The 24,280-nt window shown below is 42.0% G+C and overlaps 2 protein-coding genes across 4 annotated transcripts; both read right to left on the bottom strand.

The window, feature by feature from the left end:
* Window positions 1-1,238: 1,238 nt before the first annotated feature.
* On the bottom strand, window positions 1,239-14,235 carry LOC126959356 (ATP synthase subunit f, mitochondrial-like). Of its 3 annotated transcripts, XM_050798282.1 has the most exons (3): window positions 14,136-14,235; window positions 4,873-4,925; window positions 1,239-1,709 (listed from the first exon to the last, which is right to left on the bottom strand). In XM_050798282.1, exon 3 carries the CDS (start codon window positions 1,670-1,672, stop codon window positions 1,406-1,408), a length of 267 nt encoding a protein of 88 aa, XP_050654239.1. In that variant the 5' UTR covers window positions 1,673-1,709; window positions 4,873-4,925; window positions 14,136-14,235; the 3' UTR covers window positions 1,239-1,405. The 3 variants fall into 3 exon arrangements, with proteins under 3 accessions (XP_050654239.1, XP_050654240.1, XP_050654238.1); XM_050798283.1 differs by lacking the exon at window positions 4,873-4,925; XM_050798281.1 differs by lacking the exons at window positions 4,873-4,925; window positions 14,136-14,235 and adding an exon at window positions 13,840-14,121.
* Window positions 14,236-14,339: 104 nt separating this feature from the next.
* LOC126959142 (cytochrome c oxidase subunit 5A, mitochondrial-like) lies at window positions 14,340-23,850 on the bottom strand. Its single transcript, XM_050798080.1, is given in 2 exon segments — window positions 14,340-15,049; window positions 23,764-23,850. Coding segments are annotated over 2 exon segments (630 nt in total). The 3' UTR covers window positions 14,340-14,506.
* Between the last annotated feature and the right edge of the window lie 430 nt (window positions 23,851-24,280).

Genomic DNA, 24,280 nt, shown 5'->3' with positions numbered 1-24,280 from the left:
CCAAAATGAAAGACAGCACAAGAAAAAAAACTAAACACCAATATCTGTTTTGAATATAGATGCAACAATTCTCAATAAAATATTAGCAAACTGGATCTAGCAGCATATAAAAAAGGATTATACACCATGACTAACTAAAATTTATCCCAGGAATGCAAGGCTGGTTTAACACCTGAAATCAATTAATGTAATAAACTATATAGTAGAATAAGGGACAAAAACCACATGATCATTTCAATAGGTGAAGAAAAAGTATTTGACAAAATTCAGCAACTCTTCATAATAAAATAAATCAACAAATAAGGAATAGAAGGAAACTTCCTCAACCTAATAAAAGGCATTTATGAAAAACCATGTTGGGTGCAGTGGCTCATGCCTATAATCCCAGCACTTTGGGAGGCTGAGGCGGGCAGATCACGAGGTCAAGAGATCGAGACCATCCTGGCCAACATGGTGAAACCCTGTCTCTACTAAAAAAAAATACAAAAATTAGCTGGATGTGGTGGTGCACACTTGAAGTCCCAGCTACTTGGGGGTCTGAGGCAGGAGCATTGCTTGAATCTGGGATGCGGAGGTTGCAAGTGAGCCAAGATCGTGCCACTGAACTCTAGCCTGGTGACAGAGTGAGACTCAGTCTAAAAAAAAAAAAAAAAGAAAGAAAGAAAGGAAAGAAAAACCAACAGCTAACATCATACTTAGTGGTCAAAGGTTGAATGTTTTCTTCCTAAGATTAGGAACAAGACAAAAATGTCTTGTCTCACCACTTCTAATCAACATTTTACTGGAGGTTATATCCAGGGCAACTGGACAAGAACATTAAATAAAAGACATCCAGATTGAGTAGAAACAAGTAAAAATTGGCCAGGTGTGGTGGCTCACGCCTGTAATCCCAGCACTTTGGGAGATTCAGGCAGGCAGATCACCTGAGGTCAGGAGTTCAAGACCAGCCTGGCCAACATGGTGAAACCCTATCTCTACTAAAACTACAAAAATTAGCTGGGCATGGTGGTGTGCACCTGTAATCCCAGCTACTTGGGAGGCTGAGGCAGGAGAATTGCTTGAGCCTGGGAGGCAGAGGTTGCAGTGAGCTGAGATCATGCTATTGCACTCCAGCCTGGGCGACAAGAGCGAGACTCTGTCTTAAAAAAAAAAAAAAAATTCTAGCTGCCTTTGTTACAGAAATTAACAAGCTAGTCCTAAAACTTACATGAAAATGCAAGGGACCCAGAACAATCAAAACAATCTTTTTTTTTTTTTTTTTTTTTTTTTTTACCAGTCATCTTTTATTTGGAGGTTAATTCCCATTAGGACATGAAAGGATTCAGCAACGATCGAGATTGTGTTCCTCACGGAGGGGCTCAGGCCAAGGTCGTGGGGTCAGGGGGTGGTGCATAGTGTGTCCTCTTCAGTGGTATTTGCGGAGCCGCTCGTGCTTGAGATGCTTGTAGGAAATGCTGTAGTCGAAGAGCACGTAGCATGTCAGCACCATGGTAATCCCTGAGATTCTCCCCTTCTTCACGTTAATGTACTTGTTGTAGTACCGGTAGTAACCTCTTCGAAATGCTCCGAGAATGCCACTAGGGCTGAAGTCCCGCATCAAGATCCAGTTTGGCAGCTCCCCCAGTTTGACTTCCAGAAGTTTCTTGTCCTTCACTGGTACGACTGACGCCATCTTGGAGTCCTGGTGTCCGCTGTGCCTCCAAAACAATCTTTAAAATGAACAAAGTTGGAGAACTTACACTTCCTGATTGCAATACTTACTACAAAGCTATAGTAATAAAGATATTGTGGTGCTGACAGAAGACAGAAATATACATCAATGGAACAGAATTGAGAGTCCAGAAATAAACCCTCTTACATTTATGGTCAACTGATTTTCAATAAGGGTGCCGAGATAATTAACGAGGGACAGAATACTCTTTCCAACACATGTGATTGAGACAACTGGATATTCACATATACAAGAATGAAGTTAAACCTTCAATCTCACATTGTACACAAAAATTATTTCTAAGGGGATTATGGATCTAAATATAAAAGCTAAACCTATAAAACACGTAGAAGAAAACATAGGAGTAAATCTTCTTGATCTAGGATTAGGGAATGATTTGTTAAATATGACACTAGCAACCAAAGTGACAAAAGAAAAATATATCTATATAAATTGGACTTCACCAAAATTTAAAATGTTTGTGCTTCAAAGAATATCATCCAGACAGTGAAAAGACAGCTTACTAAATGGGAGAAAATATTTGCAAATTATGTAGTTGATAAGGGACTTGTATTTAAAATATATAAATAACTCTTACAATTCAACAATAAAAAGACAACCCCATTTGCAAAATGAACACAGGATTTGAATAGACGTTTTCCAAAAAAGATATATGAATGGGCAGTTAGCACATGAAAAGGTGTTCAACATCATTAGTCATTAGGGAAATGCATATTAAAACCACAACGAGATACTGTTTCACATCCATTAGAATGGCTAAAAAAAGTTTTTAAAATATACAATAACAAGCCAGGCATGGTGGCTTATACCTGTAATCCTGGCACTTTGGGAGGCTGAGGCATGTGGATCACTTGAGGTCAAGAGTACGAGACCAACGTCGCCAACATGGTGAAACCCCATCTTTACTAAAAATATTTGAAAAATTAGCCAGGTGTGGTGGCAAGCACCTGTAATCTCAGTTACTCGAGAGGCTGAGGCAGGAGAATTGCTTGAACCCAAGAGGCGGAGGTTGCAGTGAGCCAAGATTGAGCCACTACACTCCCGCCTGGGCGACAGGGGGAGACTCTGTCTCAAAAATAAAATAAAAATAAAATAAACAGTAACAAGTGTTGATGAAGATGTGAAGAAATTGGAATCCTTATTAGTTGCTGGTGGGAATGTAAAATAGTGTTGCTATTTTGGAAAACACGTTGGCACTTCCTCAAAAATTAAACATAGAGTTACCATATGACCCAGCAATTCCACTCCTAGGTATACACCCAAGAGACATGAAAATATATGTCCACACAAAAACCTTTACACAAAAGTTCAGAGCAGCATTATTTATAGTAGTCCAGGAGTGAAAACAACTCAAATGATGAATAAATACTATTTTATTTTTTTTTTATTTTTTTATTTTTTTTGAGACGGAGTCTTGCTCTGTCACCCAGGCTGGAGTGCAGTGGCCGGATCTCAGCTCACTGCAAGCTCCTCCTCTCGGGTTCACGCCATTCTCCTGCCTCAGCCTCCCGAGTAGCTGGGACTACAGGCACCCGCCACTTCGCCCGGCTAGTTTTTTGTATTTTTTAGTAGAGACGGGGTTTCACCGTATTAGCCAGGATGGTCTCGATCTCCTGACCTCATGATCCACCCGTCTCGGCCTCCCAAAGTGCTGGGATTACAGGCTTGAGCCACCGCGCCCGGCCTAAATACTATTTTAAATGTGATATATTTACACAATAGAATATTCAACAATGAAAAAGAATGAAGCACTGATACATGCTACATCATAGATGAACTTTGAAAACATTTTGCTAAGTAAAAGAAGTCAGATGCAAACATATTCTATGAGTTCATTTATATGAGTTGTCCAGAACAGGCAAATCTACAGAGACAGAAAGTAGTTGTCTATGGCTGGTGGTGTGGGGGTTGGATGGATACAGGACTTTTTCCTGGGGTGATGAAAATGTTCTAAAATTGATTGTTATGATGGTTGCACAACTTTTGTAATATACTGTCATCAACTGAATACTTTAAATAGGTGCATTATATGGTATGTGAATTTTATTCCAATAAAGCCGTTATTTAAAAAGCAGGGAGGGAAGGGTTACATCTCCCCTGAACTCAGAGACTCCAAACAGCAGCTGGACTTGCAATTGCACTCCCTTCCTCCTGGATCTTCCTTCCTGACTGCCTGTGGACAACAGACTTTAGCCTGTTCCCATAGGGTTCCAGCCTGCTCATGATCTTCCCTTCCTGACTGCCCACTCTGTGGATTTCAGGCTTGCTTAGCCAGCCCCACAACTGTGTAAGCCAATTCCTTGTAACAAACTTGTTCTGCCTACTGGTTGAAACCTGTTATGGAAACCAGTGGTCAAGAGTTTCTCTAAATATGTATCTCAAGAACCTGGGGTAGTTATCTGGTTGAGGATTTAGGGGTCATGGATTCTGCCAAATATCAAATCACCATTCACTTTTAGAATGATTGTTGACAAGGCTTTGGTCAGAGGGAATAGCAGTAGTTGGGACTGGAAAAGCAGCCTCCAGTGAAATCATAGTGATTCTTTCTTTGTCCAAGGCGAAGAGCTCTCTCTTCTTGACCATGAGCTTAATTTTTAAGCTCAATGGGTAAAGCGAACAAAAAGCTGAGTATTTTGGGAGGCCAGAGAACATTTATTGCTTAACTTGATGTTTCCCCTGCTGTGGAGAATCACGCATTTTTTTTAACACTCTTGGTTCTATGCATGCTCTCACTCCTCTCACACACTGTAATTGATTAATGAGTTTGCAGAAGATAGTGGGCAGGCACAGCCTAGCTACATCCTCTTTCTTTCTCTGGGAACTGAGCTTTCTGCAGGGAGCCCACACTTCCCTTTGCTCTTCCATTCTATAAATTGTACTTATATAGTAAGTCCTCACATAACATTGTTGATAAGTTCTTGGAAACTGACTTTAAGCGAAATGATACATAATGAAACCAGTTTTACCATGGGCTAATTGATATAACAAGAGTTAAGTTTCTATGGCATATTGCTGTCACAAAACATCACCAAACTTCTAAATAAAGACCCAAAATACTACTAACATTAAACATTAAAATAAATGTGAAGTTACCATATATTAAAGAAAGATTAACAAAGATAAACAAGGTAATTATTTACCCAATTTTTGATGAATCAGTGAGCAATGGCAGTCATTGTGGTGGAGGTGAAATCTAGGAAGAAATGTTTACAAAGTGAAGACTTTAAGGAGCACCTACTACCACCACAAAGTTCAAAAACAGTACGCCAGGCATGATGGCTTATGACAGTAACCCCAGCACTTTGGGAGGCTGAGGCGAGTGGATCACCTGAGGCCAGGAGTTCAACACCAGCCTGGCCAACATGGAGAAACCTCATCCTACTAAAAATACAAAAATCAGCCAGGTGCGGTGGCACGCTCCTGTAATCCCAGCTACTCGAGTGGCTGAGGCATGAGAATCGCTTGAACCCAGAAGGCAGAGGTTGCAGTGAGCTGAGATCACTCCGCTGTACTCCAGCCTGCCTCGAAATAAATAAATAAATAACAGATATGGTGGGCTTGCCAAGTGCTTTTATGTGGCATTATTGTCAGGCATTTGTATGATTGCATGACAATCATACAAATTTGCAGACTTTATAGATTTTTACTTGACAATGATTTGTATTATTCATTCATTCCTTTTCCAACCGTCTTGTTCCAGTTCAGGGTAATGAGTGACTGGAACCTCTCCCAGTAGCTCAGGGCACCAGGCAGAAACCCACCCTGGCCAGCATGCCATCCAATCGCGGGGCACACTCACACCCACACTCACTGAGATTGGGACCATATAGCATGCCAATGAACTTCACTCACATCTTTGGGATGCAAGAGAAAATCCATGCAGATGTGGGGAGAACACACAAACTCCACACAGACAGCGGCCCCACTAGGAATTGATTTTTTTTCATAATCAACCTTATAACAAAATGATACTAAATGAAAGGACATTATTCAAGGACCTGCTGTACTTGACCCCATGAGAAGAGGGCTAGGTTAGGCCAGAAATATCTGAACCTACACATGCAAGACTGTCTTGTAAGTGTGAAGTTGTTTTAAGAAGTCAATCTGCCTACAGGTAAATGTCATATTATCTGTTCAAGTCTTTATTAATAATGAAGATGATATGTGGCCTCCACTCAATCCCTAATGTCTTAGACTTTATTTTTTTTTTTGCAGGGGATTGGCGGGGTGGGTGGCAGGACAGAGTCTTGCAGCTAGAGTGCAGTGGTGTGACCATAGCTAATGGCAACCTCAAACTCCTGGGCTCAAGTGATCCTCCTACCTCAGCCTCCCAAGTAGCTGGGACTACACGTGCACACCACCATGCCTGGCTAATTTTTAAATTAGTAATTTTTTGGTTGTGATGGGGTCTCACTAGGTTGCCCAGGATGCTCTTGAGCTCCTGGCCTCAAGTGATCCTTCCACCTCAGCCTCCCCAAGTTTTGAGATTGTAGGCATGAAACACTGCATCCAGGCTAGATTTTATCTCATACTTTATCATTTGATTCAGAATTTGAAAGGGATGGTAGTTATTGGCCCCCACAAAGACTTCAGCATGAGACAGTAGAAGAAGCAATTTACAAAAAAGTTTTGGATATGTGCAGTAGTAATGCCCAAAGTAATAATTAAATTCTTAGACTTTTTTAAGAGTCAGAAGGTGGCCGGGCGTGGTGGCTCAAGCCTGTAATCCCAGCACTTTGGGAGGCCGAGACGGGCGGATCACGAGGTCAGGAGATCGAGACCATCCTGGCTAACACGGTGAAACCCTGTCTCTACTAAAAAATACAAAAAACTAGCCGGGCGAGGTGGCGGGCGCCTGTAGTCCCAGCTACTTGGGAGGCTGAGGCAGGAGAATGGCGGGAACCTGGGAGGCGGAGCTTGCAGTGAGCTGAGATCCGGCCACTGCACTCCAGTCTGGGCGACAGAGCAAGACTCCGTCTCAAAAAAAAAAAAAAAAAAGAGTCAGAAGGTATCCTGGAGATAACCTAGCAGCTAGATTCCAACCCATAGAGGTTAAGTAATGTGTCCAAAGCTACCGAGCCTTCTAGTGACATATCAGAACTACAATCCAAATTTTCTTTTGGCCCACTGCACTTTCCACCATGCCCTGCTGCTTCCTTAATATGCTGAGATTTTAAAAATATCACATTATGCTATTTTGTTCTCATTTTATCTGTTTCCCTGAGTATCAGACTTTTGTCATTGTTATAAACAAAGGAATAAATGCGCTTCAGGTTAAATAATTTTCCCATGGCAATAGGGCTTATCAGAGGTAGCACTGGAAATGAAATATAGTACTCTAATTTTAGTCCAAGGTTGTACTCATGAGATTTATTTTTTCTGTCAAAATGCCAACCTGAAATAAATAGAAGAGTGGGACACCATGGAAGTGGAGTTGCTGTGGTGGAGGCTGTGGTTCATATATTAATTCAGCCAACGATCTCTGGTTCCTTTTCTGCCATGATGTCACAGTATGTTGTGGGATTAAAATTTCCTCCAAAAGAATAGAAGGAAATAAGTAGAATGGGGTGTCACTACCTAACTCCCAAAGCCTGTGATATTAATTAACTCTAACATTGACTGCCTCCCCAGATCTATAAGGTGCAAAGGTAAACTTTCAGACAGTACAATAAAAGTTTGAGCAAATTTCTAGAAGCAGTTTACTTATACATTATTCATCAGAGTAATATAATTTAGCACTTGTATATTATAGGTTTCTTTAAATAACCATCCCTGCAGTTTTATTGCTGGAAATGCAGTGAAGATACACATTAGGCTGCAATTAGGACAGCATGGAGAATTACTTAACAGACTGGCAATCTGTTAATGAAGCCATTACTCCGAGTTTCTACAAAATCTACAACTGAATTTCATTTGATTTCTGACCAAAGGTCTTTAATCTTACCTGCTTTCCAGGCTGAGAATTAAATCATTCATTCTTTCACAAAATAGTTTTAATCTACTGTGAATCAGGCACTTCAACAAAGTTTCTGACCTGATTGAACAGAATATGTTACAAAATAATAAGCATAATAGAACCCCTTATTTGCTGCTGTTACAGATAGGCATACATCTTGTTTAATAAAGATATTACACTTGTGTTCTTAAAAAAGGAAAAACTATGGTCAAATAAATTTGGGAAATAATGCAATTATAGTCCCTTTTTAATGCTTTAAAATACACATTAGCTTATTAAAGACTTTAAGATATTACACAATAAAGAAATCTGTTTGACTTATTTGACTACCTAAACTTCATTTTTCTCTTTTGGAATAGTCGTCTTCTTCTTCTTCTTCTTCTTCTTCTTCTTCTTCTTCTTCTTCTTCTTCTTCTTCTTCTTCCTCTTCCTCTTCCTCCTCTTCCTCTTCCTCTTCCTCTTCCTCTTCTTCTTCTGCGACAGAGTTTTGCTCTGTCACCCAGGCTGGAGTGCAATGGCGCGATCTCGGCTCACCGCAACCTCTGCCTCCCAGGTTCAAGCAATTCTCTGCCACAGCCTCCTGAGTAGCTGGGACTACAGACACTCGCCACCACGCCTGGCTAATTTTTGTATTTTTAGTAGAGACAGGTTTCACCATGTTGGCCAGGCTGTTCTTGAACTCCTGACCTTGTGATCCACCTGCCTCGGCCTCCCGAAGTGCTGGAATTACAGGCGTGAGCCACCATGCCCAGCCAGAATAGTGCTTCTTAACCTCCTGTGAATGCATGTTTCAAGAAGTCATTTTTAGAAATACTAAGCTGTAAGAACTCATTATTATACATGAGATAAGGAGTTAATATCCAAAATATACAAGGACCTGAGACTATTCAATAACAAGAAATCAAGTAACCCTATTAAAAATGGGCAAAGGACTTCAATAGCTATTTCTCAAAAGAAGACATACAAATGGCCAATAGCTATATGAAAAGATGTTTAACATCTCTAATTATCAGAGCAATGCAAATGAAAACCACAATGAGATGTCACCTCGCACCTGTTAGATTGTATATTATTGAAAAGATGAAAGATAGCAAGTGTTGGTGAGGATGTGCAGTAAAAGGAAACTTGTACACTGTTAGTGGGAATGTAAATTACTACAGCCATTTTGGAAAATAGTATAGAGGTTCCTCAAAAAACCAAAAATAGAATTACCATAAAATCCAGCAATCCCACTATGGGGCGTGTGGACAAAGGGAATGAAATGAGTATGCTGAAAGAATGTCTATACTCCCACGTCCATTGCAGCAGTATGCATGTTAGCTAAGATATAGAAACAATCTAAATGTTCATCAACAGATGAATGGGTTTTTAAAATTTGATGTATATACACATTGGAGTACTATTTAGCCTTTAAAAAAATAGGGAATTCTATCATTTGTGACAACAAGGATGAACCTAGCGGATATTATGTTAAGTGAAATAAGTCAGGCATGGAGAGACAAATACAGTATGATCCACTTATATGTGGAATCTAAAAAAGCCAGACTTCTAGAAGTAGAGAGTAAAATGGTGGTTACCAGAGCCTTAGGGACAGGGTGGGGGTGAACCAGAAAGGAGAGAGAATTTGTCAATGGGTGCGAACTTACAGCTAGATAGGAGGAGTAAGTCCTGGTGTTCTACTGCACGGCAAGGTGACTATAGCTAATAATGTATTGTATATTTCAAACGAGCTAAAAAGAGAGGGTTTTTAATGTTCTCACCACAAAGAAACAATAAATATTTGAGATGGTGGATATGCTAATTACTCTGATGTAATCATGCCACAATTTATACACGAATTGAAATATCACTTTGGGGCCAGGCACGGTGGCTCACGCCTGTAATCCCAGCACTATGGGAGGCCAAGGCAGGCGGATCATGAGGCCAGCCTGATCGACATGGTGAAACCCCATCTCTACTAAAAATGCGAAGATTAGCCTGGCGTGGTGGTGCATGCCTGTAATCCCAGCTACTCAGGAGGCTGAGGCAGTGAGCCAAGATCGGGCCACGGCACCATCTCAGCTCACTGCAACCTCTGCCTCCCAGGTTCAAGCGATTGCAGAGGTTGCAGTGAGCCAAGATCGGGCCACAGCACTCCAGCCTGGGCGACAGAGTGAACCTCCTGCTGAGGCATGAGAATCACTTGAACCCGGGAGATGGAGGCTGCAGTGAGCTGAGATGGTGCCACTGCACTCCAGCCTGGGTGACAAAGTGAGACTCAAAAAAAAAAAAAAAGAGAGAATATCACTTTGTGTTCCATAAATATGTACAATTATTATTTGTCAATTAAAAATAAAATAAATTAAAACCAATGACCAAAAACCAAACCCTGGAATTTTGGAATCAGCCATTTCTCCAAGAAACCCTGGTTTCTTCTAATGGGAAATGATACTTCAAGACCACAATGGAGTGACTGTTTCTAAGTCTTTTCAGTGGAAAGAACTACATATAGTAGGTATAATGTCTTATGAGTTGTGAACTTCAAAAATCTGAGACAGTTCACAGTTAATTTGGAAAGTGTATTTTGCCAAGGCTGAGGACCCGCACCTGTGACACAGCCTCAGGAGTCCTGACAACATAGCCCAAGGTGGTAGGGGCACAGCTTGCTTTTGTAATTTTTTTTTTTTTTTGAGACTCACTCTGTCATCCAGGCTGGAGTGCAGTGGCGCCATCTCAGCTTACTGAAACCTCCGCCTCCTGGGTTCAAATGATTCTCCTGTCTCAGCCTCCCAAGTAGCTGGGATTACAGGTGTGCACCACCACACCTGGCTAATTTTTGTACTTTATTAGTAGAGACAGGGTTTTGCCATGTTGGCCAGGCTGATCTTGAACTCTTGACCTCAAGTGATCCTTCTGCCTTGGCCTCCCAAAGTGCTGGGATTGCAGGCTTGAGCCACCGTGCCTGGCCTGGTTTTGTACGTTGTAGGGAGACATGAGACATCAACGTGTGTAAGATGTACATTGGTTCAGTCTGGAAAGGTGGGATGGACAACTTGAGGCAAAAGCAGGACAACTGGAAGCAGGGAGGAGCCTTCCAGGTCATAGGTAGATAAGATTTAAATGGCTGCATTCTTTTGAGCTTCAGATTAGCCTCTCCGAATGAGGCAATCAGATATGCATTTATCTCAGGGAGCAGAGGAGTGACTTTGAATAGAAGGGGAGGCAGATTTGCCCTAAGCAGTTCCCAGCTTGAGTGATTTTTGGGGCCCAAAGATTTATTTCCTTTCCAGAGTTTATGCTAACATTTCCATTTTAAATTATAACTACAAGGTTTTTAGTTAACTTCTGTATTACATCTGTATCTCCTTTCCTCCACGCCAAGAACCCTAGTTCTCAAGGTAACAGGGGATGATAGAATTGGAAAATTTCATGACTTTCATTTACTTTTTCCCACATAAAACCAGCAGTCATAGAATAATAGTAGTAGTTATTTTAGAATAACAACATGTTACTACTGGCAATTAATATTCATAATATAATCACCGCCAACTACTGAAAATGGTAAACAATTTTCCATGTTATCCCCATTCTTACCCCAGTTTTAAATTGTTGTATCATAGCTACCCTGTCAGATCATATAACCTTTATATTCTATCATCTGCCTCCCTTTTAAGTTTTATTTTGTCTTAGTTCTACAGGCAACTTCCTCCTTTCATCTACTACTTCTCTTAAGGCATTTTGTGTATGTATGTGAGTGTGTTTCCCTTTTTTCTTCTAGTTTATTTATGTATTTATTTATCTATTTTTTGAGACAGAGTCTCACTCTGTAGCCCAGGCTGGAGTGCAGTGGCACGATCTTGGCTCACGGCAAGCTCCACCTCCCGGGTTCAGGCTGTTCTCCTGCCTCAGCCTCCCGAGTAGCTGGGACTACAGATGCCCGCCACCATGCCCAGCTAATTTTTTTGTATTTTTAGTAGAGATGGGGTTTCACCATGTTAGCCAGGATGGTCTCAATCTCCTGATCTTGTGATCCACCCGCCTCGGCCTCCCAAAGTGCTGGGATTACAGGCGTGATCCACTGCGCCCTGCCTTTTGTTCTAGTTTAGTGTTAATTATTACTATAATTTTTTTTCTTTCTCCTTTTTTTAGAGATGGGGTTTCCCTATGTTGCCCAGGTTGGTCTCGAACTGCTGGGCTCAAGCAATCCTTCTGGTTCAGCCCCGCGAGAAAATGGAACCACAGGCGTGCACCACCACACCCAGCTAATTTTTTGTAGAGACAGGGTTTCGCCATGTTGCCCAGGCTGTCTGGAACTCCTGGGCTCAAATGATCCACCCGCTTTGGCCTCCCAAAGTGCTGGGGTTACAGGCATGAGCCATATGAGTCATTCCGTCTGGCCACGTTATAGTGGGTTTTATTTATTTGGGTTTTTTTTTTTTTCTTTTTCCACATTATAGTTTTGAACTGCTTCTTGAGTATGTCTTTATGCTGTACTTTTATTTTTTGTAGCAATGTTATTCTGCCCCTTATTTTCTCTTTTTTTCTTTTAGTAAATTTGGAATTTGACCTTAGTATTTTTCTATTGTTCGTTCTTAAGTAAAATTAGTTTTTCTGAACATTTTTTTTTTTTTTTTTTTGAGACGGAGTCTCGCTCTGTCGCCCAGGCTGGAGTGCAGTGGCGCGATCTCGGCTCACTGCAAGCTCCGCCTCCCGGGTTTACGCCATTCTCCTGCCTCAGCCTCCCGAGTAGCTGGGACTACAGACGCCCGCGACCTTGCCCGGGTAGTTTTTTGTATTTTTTAGTAGAGACGGGGTTTCACCGTGTTAGCCAGGATGGTCTCGATCTCCTGACCTCGTGATCCGCCCGTGTCGGCCTCCCAAAGTGCTGGGATTACAGGCTTGAGCCACTGCGCCCGGCCTTTCTGAACTTTTAAATCGTGGCTAGGTTCAGATAGATTTTGCTAACATCACTGAGGTACTTCTTTGCTTTTGTGTAAAGTTTTAAATATATAGCTGTCTGCACTTTTGAGATTTCCTGGCTCTGCTCTCCTTATTTACTTTTTATCTGGATCTCCTTTTTTTTGTTGTTGTTGAGATGGAGTTTCACTCTTGTTGCCCAGGCTGGAGTGCAATGGCATGATCTCGGCTCACTGCAACCTCTGCCTCCCGGGTTCAAGCAATTCTCTTGCTTCAGCCTCCCGAGTAGCTGGGATTACAGCCATGCACCACCATACCTGGCTAATTTTGTATTTTTAGTAGAGACAGGGTTTCTCCATATTGGTCAGGCTGGTCTCGAACTCCCGACCTCAGGTGATCCACCCGCCTCGGCCTCCCAAAGTGCTGGGATTACAGGTATGAGCCACTGCGCCCGGCCTGGATCTCCTTTTTATGTGTTGTCCCTATCTTGATCGATTTTGATCACACACCCAGCAGTTTCTTTCCGAGCTGTGTCCTGGAAGTGAGATTTGGACAGATAGTATTGGAAATTCAGAGGGGCTAGAATGTCTAGAATGTCCCCACCCCTTTAGGTCTTACTGGGTTTCCTTGTGCTCATCTGCAATTAAAATGGGCAAAACCCCTTCCAGTTTCAGTTGCCACTCACGGATCGATCCATTGTGCTTTCCAGTGAATGCCTGTTGCTCTTTGGAATCTCCTGTTCTCAGTCTATCAAATGTCCCATGGGCTCCCTTTCCTATCTCTTACATACACTGCGCCATCATGCAGGTCCTGTGCTTGATGGTGATGTGTCCCCATATGCTTGTATTCTGTGGTTTGGGGAAATGCCTTGCCATCTTCTTTTGCTGCAAATGTGACCCGTGAGTTTTAATTTTGTTGTCTAGTTTCTCTGTTTATATGTAGGGGTTTGAGAAGATCCAAAACCATGCTCTCACTGTCACGTTTCTAGAAGCCCTATAACTTTCAGGGAACTGAAATTTAATATATTTTATATGATACATTATGCTTTTAAAAAATAATTCTTCTAAAGTAATTTCAATCTTACAGAAAATTGCAAGAATAATTTGGAGACTTCTTTGTATCCTTTACTTAGGTTTCCTAATCAATTGTTAACATTTTACCACATTATCTTTTTCTCTCTCATTTTGTATATAAAACATATAAAAGTCCAGTAAAATCATTATAATCAGTAAATTAAAATTGATACAATACTAACATCGAAGCTGCAAACTGCATTCAAATTTCACTGATTGTCTCCATAATGTGCTTTATAATCACCCTTTCCTTTCTGACCCAGGAACCAATAGAAGATCATGTGTTGAATTTAATTGCTATGTCTCTTTAACCTCCTTCAACTTGGAGATTCCTCAGTTTTTCCATGTCTTTCATGTTGACAGTTTAAAAGAGAACAGGCAATTAATTTGTAGACTGTCCTTACACTTGAGTTTGCCTTAAGTTTCTCATGGTTAGATTCAGGTTATTTGTTGGTAGTGGGTTTTTGTGGAGACGTACCACAGAAGTGATGCTATGTTCTTCTCAATGCGGCATCAGAAGGCAACAATGTAATTTGTTCTGTTTCTATCAGTGTTGACTTTTATCACTTGGTTAAGATGGTGTCTGCCGAATTTCTTCACTGTAAAATTAATTAAGTATTTTGTACTTACTAGGTTAAAAGTTATGAATAAGTATTTTGTGGAGAGCTACTTTTTTTTTTTAAGTTCAAACTCATTTCCCTTTTATTAAAGTCCAAGTTACCATTACATGGCTTGGTACTTAATAAAGGAAAACTTTTTCAAATAAGGTAATATGTTATCATCAGTATTTCCAGGTAACTGTTTACACTCAAGTAGCAATATCAATAAATCCTTGGGAAGCCATGGAGTTTACATTTTGTCAAGGCCCAGTTCCTCCGGAGTGGAGATTCCGAGTTCATTTAAAGTTGATCTAAGTTCCTGGATGACATAGGGGTAGATTTCCTTATGAGGTCCTGCTTTGTCCTAAACGACCTCTAGGATGCGAACTGCACTAGCAAAATCGTTTAACCGTCTGCATGGCCACAAAGCAACATCAATGATTTTGGGCTCTGGAACCAGATCATAGCTAACAAGTGTGTTGTTCATCCCTTTATGCAATTCCCAGGCATCTATATCTGGCTTGTTGGTGTATGTTACCCAGCGAGCATCAAACTCCTCATTTGTCTCGTGTGACCCATGGGAATAGCAGTGAACTGACTGGATAGCCGCAGCGGGGCCGGGGGTTGGGGCAGAATGCAGGAGGCCTCGAGGGCCGGCCCGGGCGGTTGCGGTCACCGCGCAGCGGCGGAGAGCGGCGCCAGCATGACGGCGATGGTGGCGCGCAGGCTGAGGATGGAGAGAAACCGGTGTGAGTTCGCGGGTTGCTCCGCATTTGGTGGGGGCCGGCGAGAGCTACTTTTATGTTATATAAATATCGCGTTCTTCATCACATTCCCCAGTCCCCACTCCCCCACTGGCTTTAGCATCCATTATTGGTTTTTTCCTAAATCAATTATTACTATAATGGTTGACAAATGATGCTATTCTAATCCCATTATTCTTTCTACATTTATTAGTTGGCTTTCTATTATAAGGTAAAGTTTTCCTTGGCCTAGCACAGTGGCTCATGCCTGTAATTCCAGCACTTTGGGAGGCAAAGGCAGGTGCACTTGAGGCCAGGAGTTCGAAACTAACCTGGTCAACATAGTGAGACCTCATCTCTACAAAAGAAAAAAAAAAAATCAAAAGATTAGCCCGGCATGGTGGTGCATACCTGTAGCATCACCTACAGGGGAGGCTGAGGAATGAGAATCACTTGAGCTCAGGAGTTTGAGGTTGCAGTGAGCCATGCTTGTGCCACTGCACTCCAGCCTGGGTGACGGGGTGAGACTGTCTCTTAAAAAAAAAAAAAAAAAAAAAAAAAGCTTTTCCTTCTCCCTTATCTATTTTATTCAATGGATAATCTGTTGCTATCATTTATTTTGATATTCAAATTGTTCCAGATTTAGCTAATGGAAGCCCTTCAAACTAGGACTTCTTCTTCTAACATGTCCTCATCATTCTTTGACTGCTTTCCTACTTTCGTGATAAACAAGATGTTCCAGGAACATTTTGTACTGTCCTTGTTCCAGTCCTAAAATCAACCATTTCTTCAAGGATTTCTGGATTCTGTTAGTGGAGAATGGTATTCAGAAGCCTCCATCTGGGTGCTGGGTGTGATCATTGCTACTAGGAGATCACTGCTTCCAGGTTTAGTCTTCTCCCTTTCTGAACTGTTAATTCCCTTTTGTGACAGAGAAAAACCCAGCTCTCATCTCAATACGCTCACTTAATTAATCTACCTGTATGTAACCAATCTCCTGACCTTATGGCTGCCTTGCAGACCAAGATATTACTTTGCAGTGAGGCCATTGTGTAGTAGAAATGAGGCTAGCCCCTTTGCTCTTCCCACTATAACTTGTAAATGCACTACACAAAGCCAGTGAGATCCTTTTCTAAACTAATTCCTATTCTTTATGCAAAAGAGAGTACGTGTAAAATTTGGGACTCCATTTATTGAATTTATTATAATTTTGTGAAATTTATTTTGCTATAAAAATGAATGTATAAATATTATAATATTAGAATCAAAATTTATTTTTAATCTGAAGTTTCTGGCTTTGGGTTCATGAGTTTGTTATGATACAATGAGAATATTTGCTCAACTGCTTTTTGGATACACAATTTAACAAATGAGACCTGACCAGTAGGGGAAGAAATAGTGAGAATTAAAAAAAAAAATTAACTACAAGTTCAATATGTTTTTAAAAAGTGATTTTAAAAGATAACAAGTCTCATATCACTTTTAATCAATGTTTTCTAAAATATTTACTACATCATTGTAAGCTTTGTTATTACTAATAATAACTGTGATCTGTCTGAGCATTATTGCTTACAAAGCACCTAACAAATATTATCTCAATCTTTTCCCAGCTCTGTAGAGTAGATGATGTTATCTCCATTTTACAGACAGATCATATACTTATTGAGGCTATGCAACTTGTTAAAGATTGCCCAACTGTTAGATGGCAGAAACTGTATATAAACAGAGTTATTTTAACTTACCATTTATTCTTCCCTTTTCATTATTTCATTCCTCTGAATTGGGAATTGTCTTTTTTTCTTTTTCTTTTTCTTTTTTTTTTTGAGATGGAGTCTCGCTCTGCCAGGCTGGAGTGCAGTGGTGAGATCTTGGCTCACTGCAAGCTCCGCCTCCCGGGTTCATGCCGTTCTCCTGCCTCAGCCTCCCGAGTAGCTGGGACTACAGGTGTCTGCCACCATGCCCGGCTAATTTTTTTGTATTTTTTTTAGTAGAGACGGGGTTTCACTGTGTTAGCCAGGATGGTCTTTATCTCCTGACCTTGTGATCCGCCCGTCTCGGCCTCCCAAACTGCTGGGATTACAGGTATGAGCCACCGCGCCCGGCCTGAATTGGGAATTTTCTCTCATCTTGCCTGTCCTGTTTGACAGATTATAAATGAATAACTACTCTCCATGTAATTTACTAATTTTGTCACCTAGGCTTAGATCAATCAACTCTAATAGGTTCATTTATTCAAGTTCCCGAAAGTGCCTATTGTCCCCCAGTATTTATTTCCCCTGCGTTGCACAGTAATAGAATGTTTAGCCAGACAAATGGCCACCTCAGAAAAAAGTTCATTTCTGGCTGGGAGCAGTGGCTCACACCTGTAATCCCAGCACTTTGGGAGGCCGAGGTAGGCGAATCACTTGAAGTCAGGAGTTCAAGAACAGCCTCGCCAACATGGTGAAACCCTGTCTCTACTAAAAATACAAAAATTAGCCAGGTGGTAGTGGTGTACACCTGTAATCCCATCTACTTGGGAGGCTGAGGCAGGAGAATCACTTGAACCTAGGAGACAGAGGTTGCAGTAAGCTGAAATCGCGCCACCATACTCCAGCCTGGGCGACAGAATGAGACTCCGTCTCAAAAAAAAAAAAAAAAAAAAGAAAAGAAAAGAAAAAAGAAAAAAGTTCATTTCCTAGCCTACTTGTTAGGTGGGTATGGCCATGTGATAAGGGTAGTGATGCTAACAGCTCCTAGGAACCTTCCTTCAAATGTGCCCCTGTACTTCTTTTTTGTCACTTCTTCCATCCTGTTTCCTGGAGCAGAAATCCTGCCTTGTATAATGAGAATTAGGGCTCTACCCCAAGAATGTCATCAGGGTGGTGAGCTAGAAGGAGACCCCTGGGTCCAAATAACTTTATGGGGCAGAGCTACCATATCTATCGGGACTGCAAAATTCCAGACTTCAGAAAACTCAAAAGCCACTCGATGTTTTTGTTTAAGAGCATGTCGCTTTGTCACCCAGGCTGGAGAGCAGTGGCTATTCACAGGCACAATCTTAGAACTTTGCAGCCTCCACCTCCCAAGAGATCTCCCCTAAGCCTCCCGAGTAGCTGGAACCACAAGTGCAGGCCACCATGCCCAGCTAAGCCACTGATATTTTGACTTGGCCAATCACAACCTAATGTATACATTCAGTATCTATCTGCAGATCCTACCTAACCAGTCCCAAAGTTGAGTGAGACTGACCATTCACCCCACATCCAGAGGCAGGCCCTGATTGCTTTAGGGCCCCTCAGGGTGATTTCAATGTAGGGCATAGGGCCATAGTGGTTGGTTCAGTAATGAGTGCATAAGTCAGTCAGCTTACAGCCTTCCCCTGGCCCCAGTGGCTGGTTCCCTAAGACACGAATCATGGGAGGTTTGGGAGAGGTGCCCTCTCTTAGGGAAGGATGTAGCCCAGGTGTAAACATGGAGGCACATAGCTTTAGAGAAATCAGGCTGAGGATGTGACTGGCTGGTGGAGGAAGGTAGAAATGAAAGAATTGTGGATGTTTTCCTTCAGATTCGACCAACCCTAAAACCTGCCTGACTTGTGGTCTTTTCAGAGAATGAGCCAACAATCATCCAGTTATATTGTTTAAGCTAATTTGAATTGAGTTTTCTGTTCATTGTATTCAAGGTCATATAACTGATATACCTTCCAGTGTCTTCAGGATTACATCAATGTTTAATAATGTAGATTGACATTTTTAGGGTAGTGTTTCTTGATATTTTTTTTGACCAGTTTGAACACAACTGTAATGGATTCCTATTTTATTCAGTATGTGATCACCTTTTGCTATTGTATGTGTGTGTGTATGTGTGTGTGGTCTCACTCTGTCACCCAGGCTGGAGTGCAGTGGTGCAATCATGGCTCACTGCAATCTTGACCTCCTAGACTCAAGGGCCCATCTCAGCCTCCCAAGTAGCTGGGACTACAGGCATGTGCCACTATATCTGGCTAATTTTTTAAATAATTTTTTGTAGAGATGGGGTCTCACTGTGTGGTCTAGGCTGGTCTTGAACTCCTGGGCTCAAGTGATCCCCCTGCCTTGGCCTCCCAAAGTGCTGGAATTTACAGGTGTGAGCCACCACACCCAGTCTTATTTATTTTCATGTTCAAATTTTCCCAATTTAACACAACTTTTTTCACACAGTTTGTCCCGTTGCTTTATTCTCTGATTTTATTTTTCAAACCTTGAAAGATGGTTTTGTAAAGGCTGCAATGGATGTGTTAAAATTCGAATGTGAAGCTTACCCTTTCTGGAAAATCACTCCTTGGTTTTCTTATGCTGTCTCATTTCTCTACTGCCTCGTTTCTCTACCTCTTCCTTTGCTCATTTTTCAAATTGTTTCTGTACTGACTCCCTTCACAAATCTGTTTTCTTCTCCAGCTCCTGAAAAGTGCTAGTTTTTTGGTTTTGTTTTTTACATCTTACTTTTAAAATTCATTTTTAAAAATCTTTTATATTCTTCCAATGAAAAAATTATTTCTTTAATTGACAAATTAAAATTGTATATATTTATGGTGTACATTGTGATGTTTTGAAATATGTATACATTGTGGAATGGCTAAATTGGGCTAATTAATACATGCATTACCTCATGCACATCATTCTCTTGTGGTAAGAACTCTGAAAATCTACTTTCTTAGCAATATTCAATTATGGAATAGAGTATGATTAATTATAGTCACTGTGCTCTACAGTAGATTCCCCAAACGTTTTCACCTTGCAATTGAAAGTTTGTGTCCTCTGACCAACATCTCCCCATTTCCCTCCCCAGCTCTGGCAATCATCAGTCTACACTCTTGCTTCTCAGTGTTCCAATTTTTTAGAATCCACATATGAATGAGATCATGTGGTATTTCTTTTTGTGCCTGGCTTATTTCACTTAATATAATGTCCTCCAGGTAAATCCATGCTGTTGCAAATGACAAAGCTTAGTTCTTGACCCACAGATTTAATGTGAAATCTTTCTCAGAGGTGTCACTTACTCATAACTTCAGATAATCACCTTTGCAATTGTCTCCAATCCTCACTGTGTTTCAGGCCTCGATTTCCAACTCCACTAGGAGGCACAGTAGCCATCTAAAGGCAGTATACCTCAAACTGAAATCTTTCATCCTAAACTATTAATAGCTGTCTGCAAGTTTTTCTATTCTTACCAAGCATGCCTTTCTTTCAGTCTCTCAATTTTAAAACTTTGAGGTCATTCTTATCTTCTACTTTTCCTTTTCTACCACATTTAGTCCATAAGCAAAGTGTTGTTTCTTCTATAAAGTTTTCAAGGACCACTACTAGGGCATAGCCCTTCACAATCTCACATCTGAATAAGTGTGTTTATTTTTTAACTTGTCATTTTCTCTACCCTTACAACTCAATTTATATGTGAATTATGAAAAACTGCCCTGCTTTAAAGACTCCTCAAAACTCTTATCCTAGCACTTAAGGCCCCCAAATTGGTTCTTTACTTGGCTCTCCAAACCCATCTCCCCCTACTTGTTTACATCAACTGGACAAAGTGGTGTACCAATTTCTTCCCAAATGCTACATTTGCCTATCTTCTTCTTCTTTTTTTTTTTTTTTTTGAGACGGAGTCTTGCTCTGTCGCCTAGGCTGGGGTGCAGTGGCCGGATCTCAGCTCACTGCAAGATCCGCCTCCCAGGTTTAGGCCATTCTCCTGCCTCAGCCTCCCGAGTAGCTGGGACTACAGGCGCCCGCCACCTCACCTGGCTAGTTTTTTGTATTTTTTAGTAGAGACGGGGTTTCACCGTGTTAGCCAGGATGGTCTCGATCTCCTGACCTCGTGATCCGCCCGTCTCGGCCTCCCAAAGTGCTGGGATTACAGGCTTGAGCCACCGCACCTGGCCATTTGCCCATCTTCTTTGTTCCATCATTCTGAAATGCCCTCTGTCTTCTTACATGTTTAATCTTATCTCTTTTTCAGTTATTATTATTTTTTGAGACAAGGTCTCATGTCTTGCTCTGTCGCCCAGGCTGGGGTGCAGTGGTGTGATCTCAGCTCATTATAACCTCTGCCTCCCAGGCTCAAGCCGTCTTTCCACCTCAGCCTCTTGAGTAGGCTGGGACAACAGGACTGTGCCTTGCTAATTTTCATGCCTGGCTAATTTTTGTATTTTTTGTAGAAATGGAATTTCACCATGTTGCTCAGGCCGGTCTCAAACTCCTGAACTCAAGTGATCTGCCCATCCCAACCTCCCAAAGTGCTGGAATTACAGGTGTGAACCACCACACCCAGACTAATTTTATCTCTTTTTCAAAGCTCAAGTCAGTTTCTTTGTTTTCCCTTTGGCTTTTTGTTTTCTTTTTTGAGACAGAGTCTCACTGCCACGCCCAGGCTGGAGCACAGTGGCGTCATCTGGCTCACTGCAACATCTGCTTCCCGGGTTCAAGCGATTCTCCTGCCTCAGCCTCCCAAATAGCTGGGATTACAGGTACACACCACCATGCCCAGCTAATTTTTAAATTTTTAGTAGAGGCAGCGTTTCACCACATTGGCAAGGCTGATCTCAAACTCCTGACCTTGTGATCCGCCTGCCTCAGCCTCCCAAAGTGCTGGGATTATAGGCATGAGCCACTGCACCCAGCCTCAAAGAAATAGTTCCTAAGGTGGTAAGATGGAGGTCCGATCTCCACTTTTTCGCTTTCTCTTCCTAGAGTCAACCTAATCGAAGACACCCAGCCATCTAGCACACCTTCCAGCAAATGCAGAAAACACCTACAGGATGTTTAATCTTACCTGTTAAAACAGTCTGATTATTTCATAGACACCACAACCTGAGGGCAGACCACCAAGGCCTCTTTTTTCTCCTTCTACCTTGAGCTTCCAGTATTGGAAACCCCAACCCCATCTGGAAAAACCAGACTGGATCCAAAGACTGACAGTCAGCCCCAGGAGCAGTGGGTCCCTGGAGTCAAGAGAAAGAGAGATTAAAGAGAGAGAGAGAGGAGGGAGGGAGAGAGAGAGAGAGAGAGAGACAGAGAGAGGGAGAGAGAGAGACAGAGACTACAGGAGAGGAGGCTTCTCTGTGAAGGGGATGGGAGAAGGAGAGGCTGAGACTTGGCCCCAGTGAGAGAATCTGAGGGAGTAGAAACTGCTAGAAGAAACAGAGGAATCACTCCTGTATCTCCAGTGCTAGAAGCAAAAGGCTGTTTTGTACATTCTTTCAGACTGTGTGAACTTGCCCTCCTGGGTAAGGTCAGGTAGTAAGACTACTTGGGGACAAGTACAGAATTATTCCCTCCTTTTTGGAATATGAATGCAATGTACTAGTCAGGGTGCTGGCTAGAAATAGATGACACATTTACTGGGTTTCACTGAAGAATTTAATAAAGGGACTGTTTTCAGAGGGGTGGGCAGGATTGAGGGACCCATCAAAGGCTAGTAAAGCACCCAGGGATTAAATCTATTACCACCGCAGGCCTGAAGAGACAAGGGAAAGGCGCAGTATCACCATAGACTGGGCAGTCAGAACCGTGGAAAAGAGACAACCTGGCAGTAGCTGTGGCCACAGAGGGTGGTAGGAAACCAATTCCTCTTTCCCTCTTCTCATTACCAGGAGTAGTGCTTCTCTTTGGCCATTCCCAACAAGAAGCCACAGAATAAGGGAGGGCAGTGCATACAGTCCTTGGAAATCATCCTTGTAAGATACAGAGGAGGGCAGAGGAAAGGCAGATTATGGATCTGTGGTGAGAGGATAAACCCAGCATATATAATGCACCACAGTTATAACAGTGATTGTTCTCTACTCTGAATCCCGTAGCACTTATTGCTAAAACCCTCATTTCAATTTTCAACGACCATCTCCTGCGTGCTTCCCAAAAGTACTAGATGCTTGGGCATGATACACAAATTAACCACACATGGCCCCTTTAGGAGCTCAAATCTGGTGGGCCACCTTTGGACACAGAATTTGCTGCTTTATATTGTGTTTTGTCTTTTCTATGGGTGCGGTGGGTGGGTTGGATTTTTATAGATGAAAAGAGCAGAGATGTTTTCAAGTCTGATGTGATGGGAGTTCTACATCAGGCTCCACACAAAATTAGAATCTCAGTCCAGATACTGTGGCAAATGTACTGACACCATAACAGGTTTTGTAACTATCGCATCTGACTCAGATGACGGTGTCGCTCTGCTTCCTACTTTTGTCTGACTCCCATTCTTGTAACCTGACTTTCTCTGCCTGCTCACTGCTGACCCTCTTTGTATGTCTCACTTTCAGATTCCCTGAAAGAGGATGAAATTGGGCCAGTTTATCCTTCTCTGTTCTTACTGGGCAGAGTGCTTCTACAAGCCATTTTAAGTGGCAATGCTTTGCTTTATGTCCGGTCTATAGATGAGCAGCTTTGTCCTGAGTAGCCAGATCACGAGACAAATACGGCAACTGTCATGAACATCTGTCATTCGCAGCTGCCCGAAATCTTCCAAATAGTCTCTCCTTGTTATCACAGTTCCTCAGTAGAAATCCTGCCTTCTCAATGTGGAACCCCAAACTCCCTTTCTAAGATTTCCTTCTTGTCAGGGTGCATACGAGTGACGTAGATTCTGCTAACTAGATTCAAGCATTTGTTTCAAGATAGAGTTACATGGGGAAGGAGGGAGAGTACAGGGCCTGCATTTTGCAGGTGCAGATCCTGGCAAAGATGGTGTGGTTCTGGAGCTGGTGAAGTGAACCATAGAAACAAAAGAAGCAATGGAGATTCACATCTGCACTTACTCTATATCCCAGTTCTAGGTAACTTTTTGTTTCCCTGAGGATGAGGACTTCATGGAGAGAAAACGCTGTCAAAATAGTTGCTGACATCCTGCAGCCAGAGAAAATGTTTCAAAATACAGATTGGATCATTACCCTCCAAAGGTTTTCTTGTGCCTCTGCTATAGCTGAGGGAAGACAAGAGTGAGCTCTCCTGTTGTTCTAGGAAGAGGATGAGAGACAGGTAAGGCAGGTCCCAGTGCATAGTTAGGGGCAGCCTACATCAGCTGACTCCCAGCTGACCCAGAGATACATTGAGCTTGCCCTGCCCAGCCCACATCAGCTGACCCCCTGCTGACCCCAAAACACATGAGCAAGTCCAGCTGAGATTAGAAGAGCTGCCCAGTTTAGCCCAGATCAGCTGACCCCCAGGTAACCCTGGGACATATGAGCAAGGCCAGCTGAGGTCAGCAAACCTACTCATCCCTACCCAGTTAAAATCAACCAATCCCCAGCTGAGCCACAGTTTCATTGTTAAGAT

This window comes from Macaca thibetana, chromosome 7 (assembly GCF_024542745.1).
Source record: "Macaca thibetana thibetana isolate TM-01 chromosome 7, ASM2454274v1, whole genome shotgun sequence".
NCBI lineage: Eukaryota > Metazoa > Chordata > Mammalia > Primates > Cercopithecidae > Macaca > Macaca thibetana.
The sequence above is the reverse complement of the archived record's forward strand: the minus strand, read 5'-3'. Positions and strand labels throughout refer to the sequence as shown.

Bases quoted from the DNA above. Each gene is read 5' to 3' on its own strand.
- LOC126959356 (XM_050798281.1), bottom strand. From the start codon at position 13,859: ATGCAGTTTGCAGCTTCGAT. The intron at 1,710-13,839 runs GTTAGTATTGTA...TTCATTTTAAAG, and splicing joins ATGCAGTTTGCAGCTTCGAT to ATTGTTTTGGAGGCACAGCG.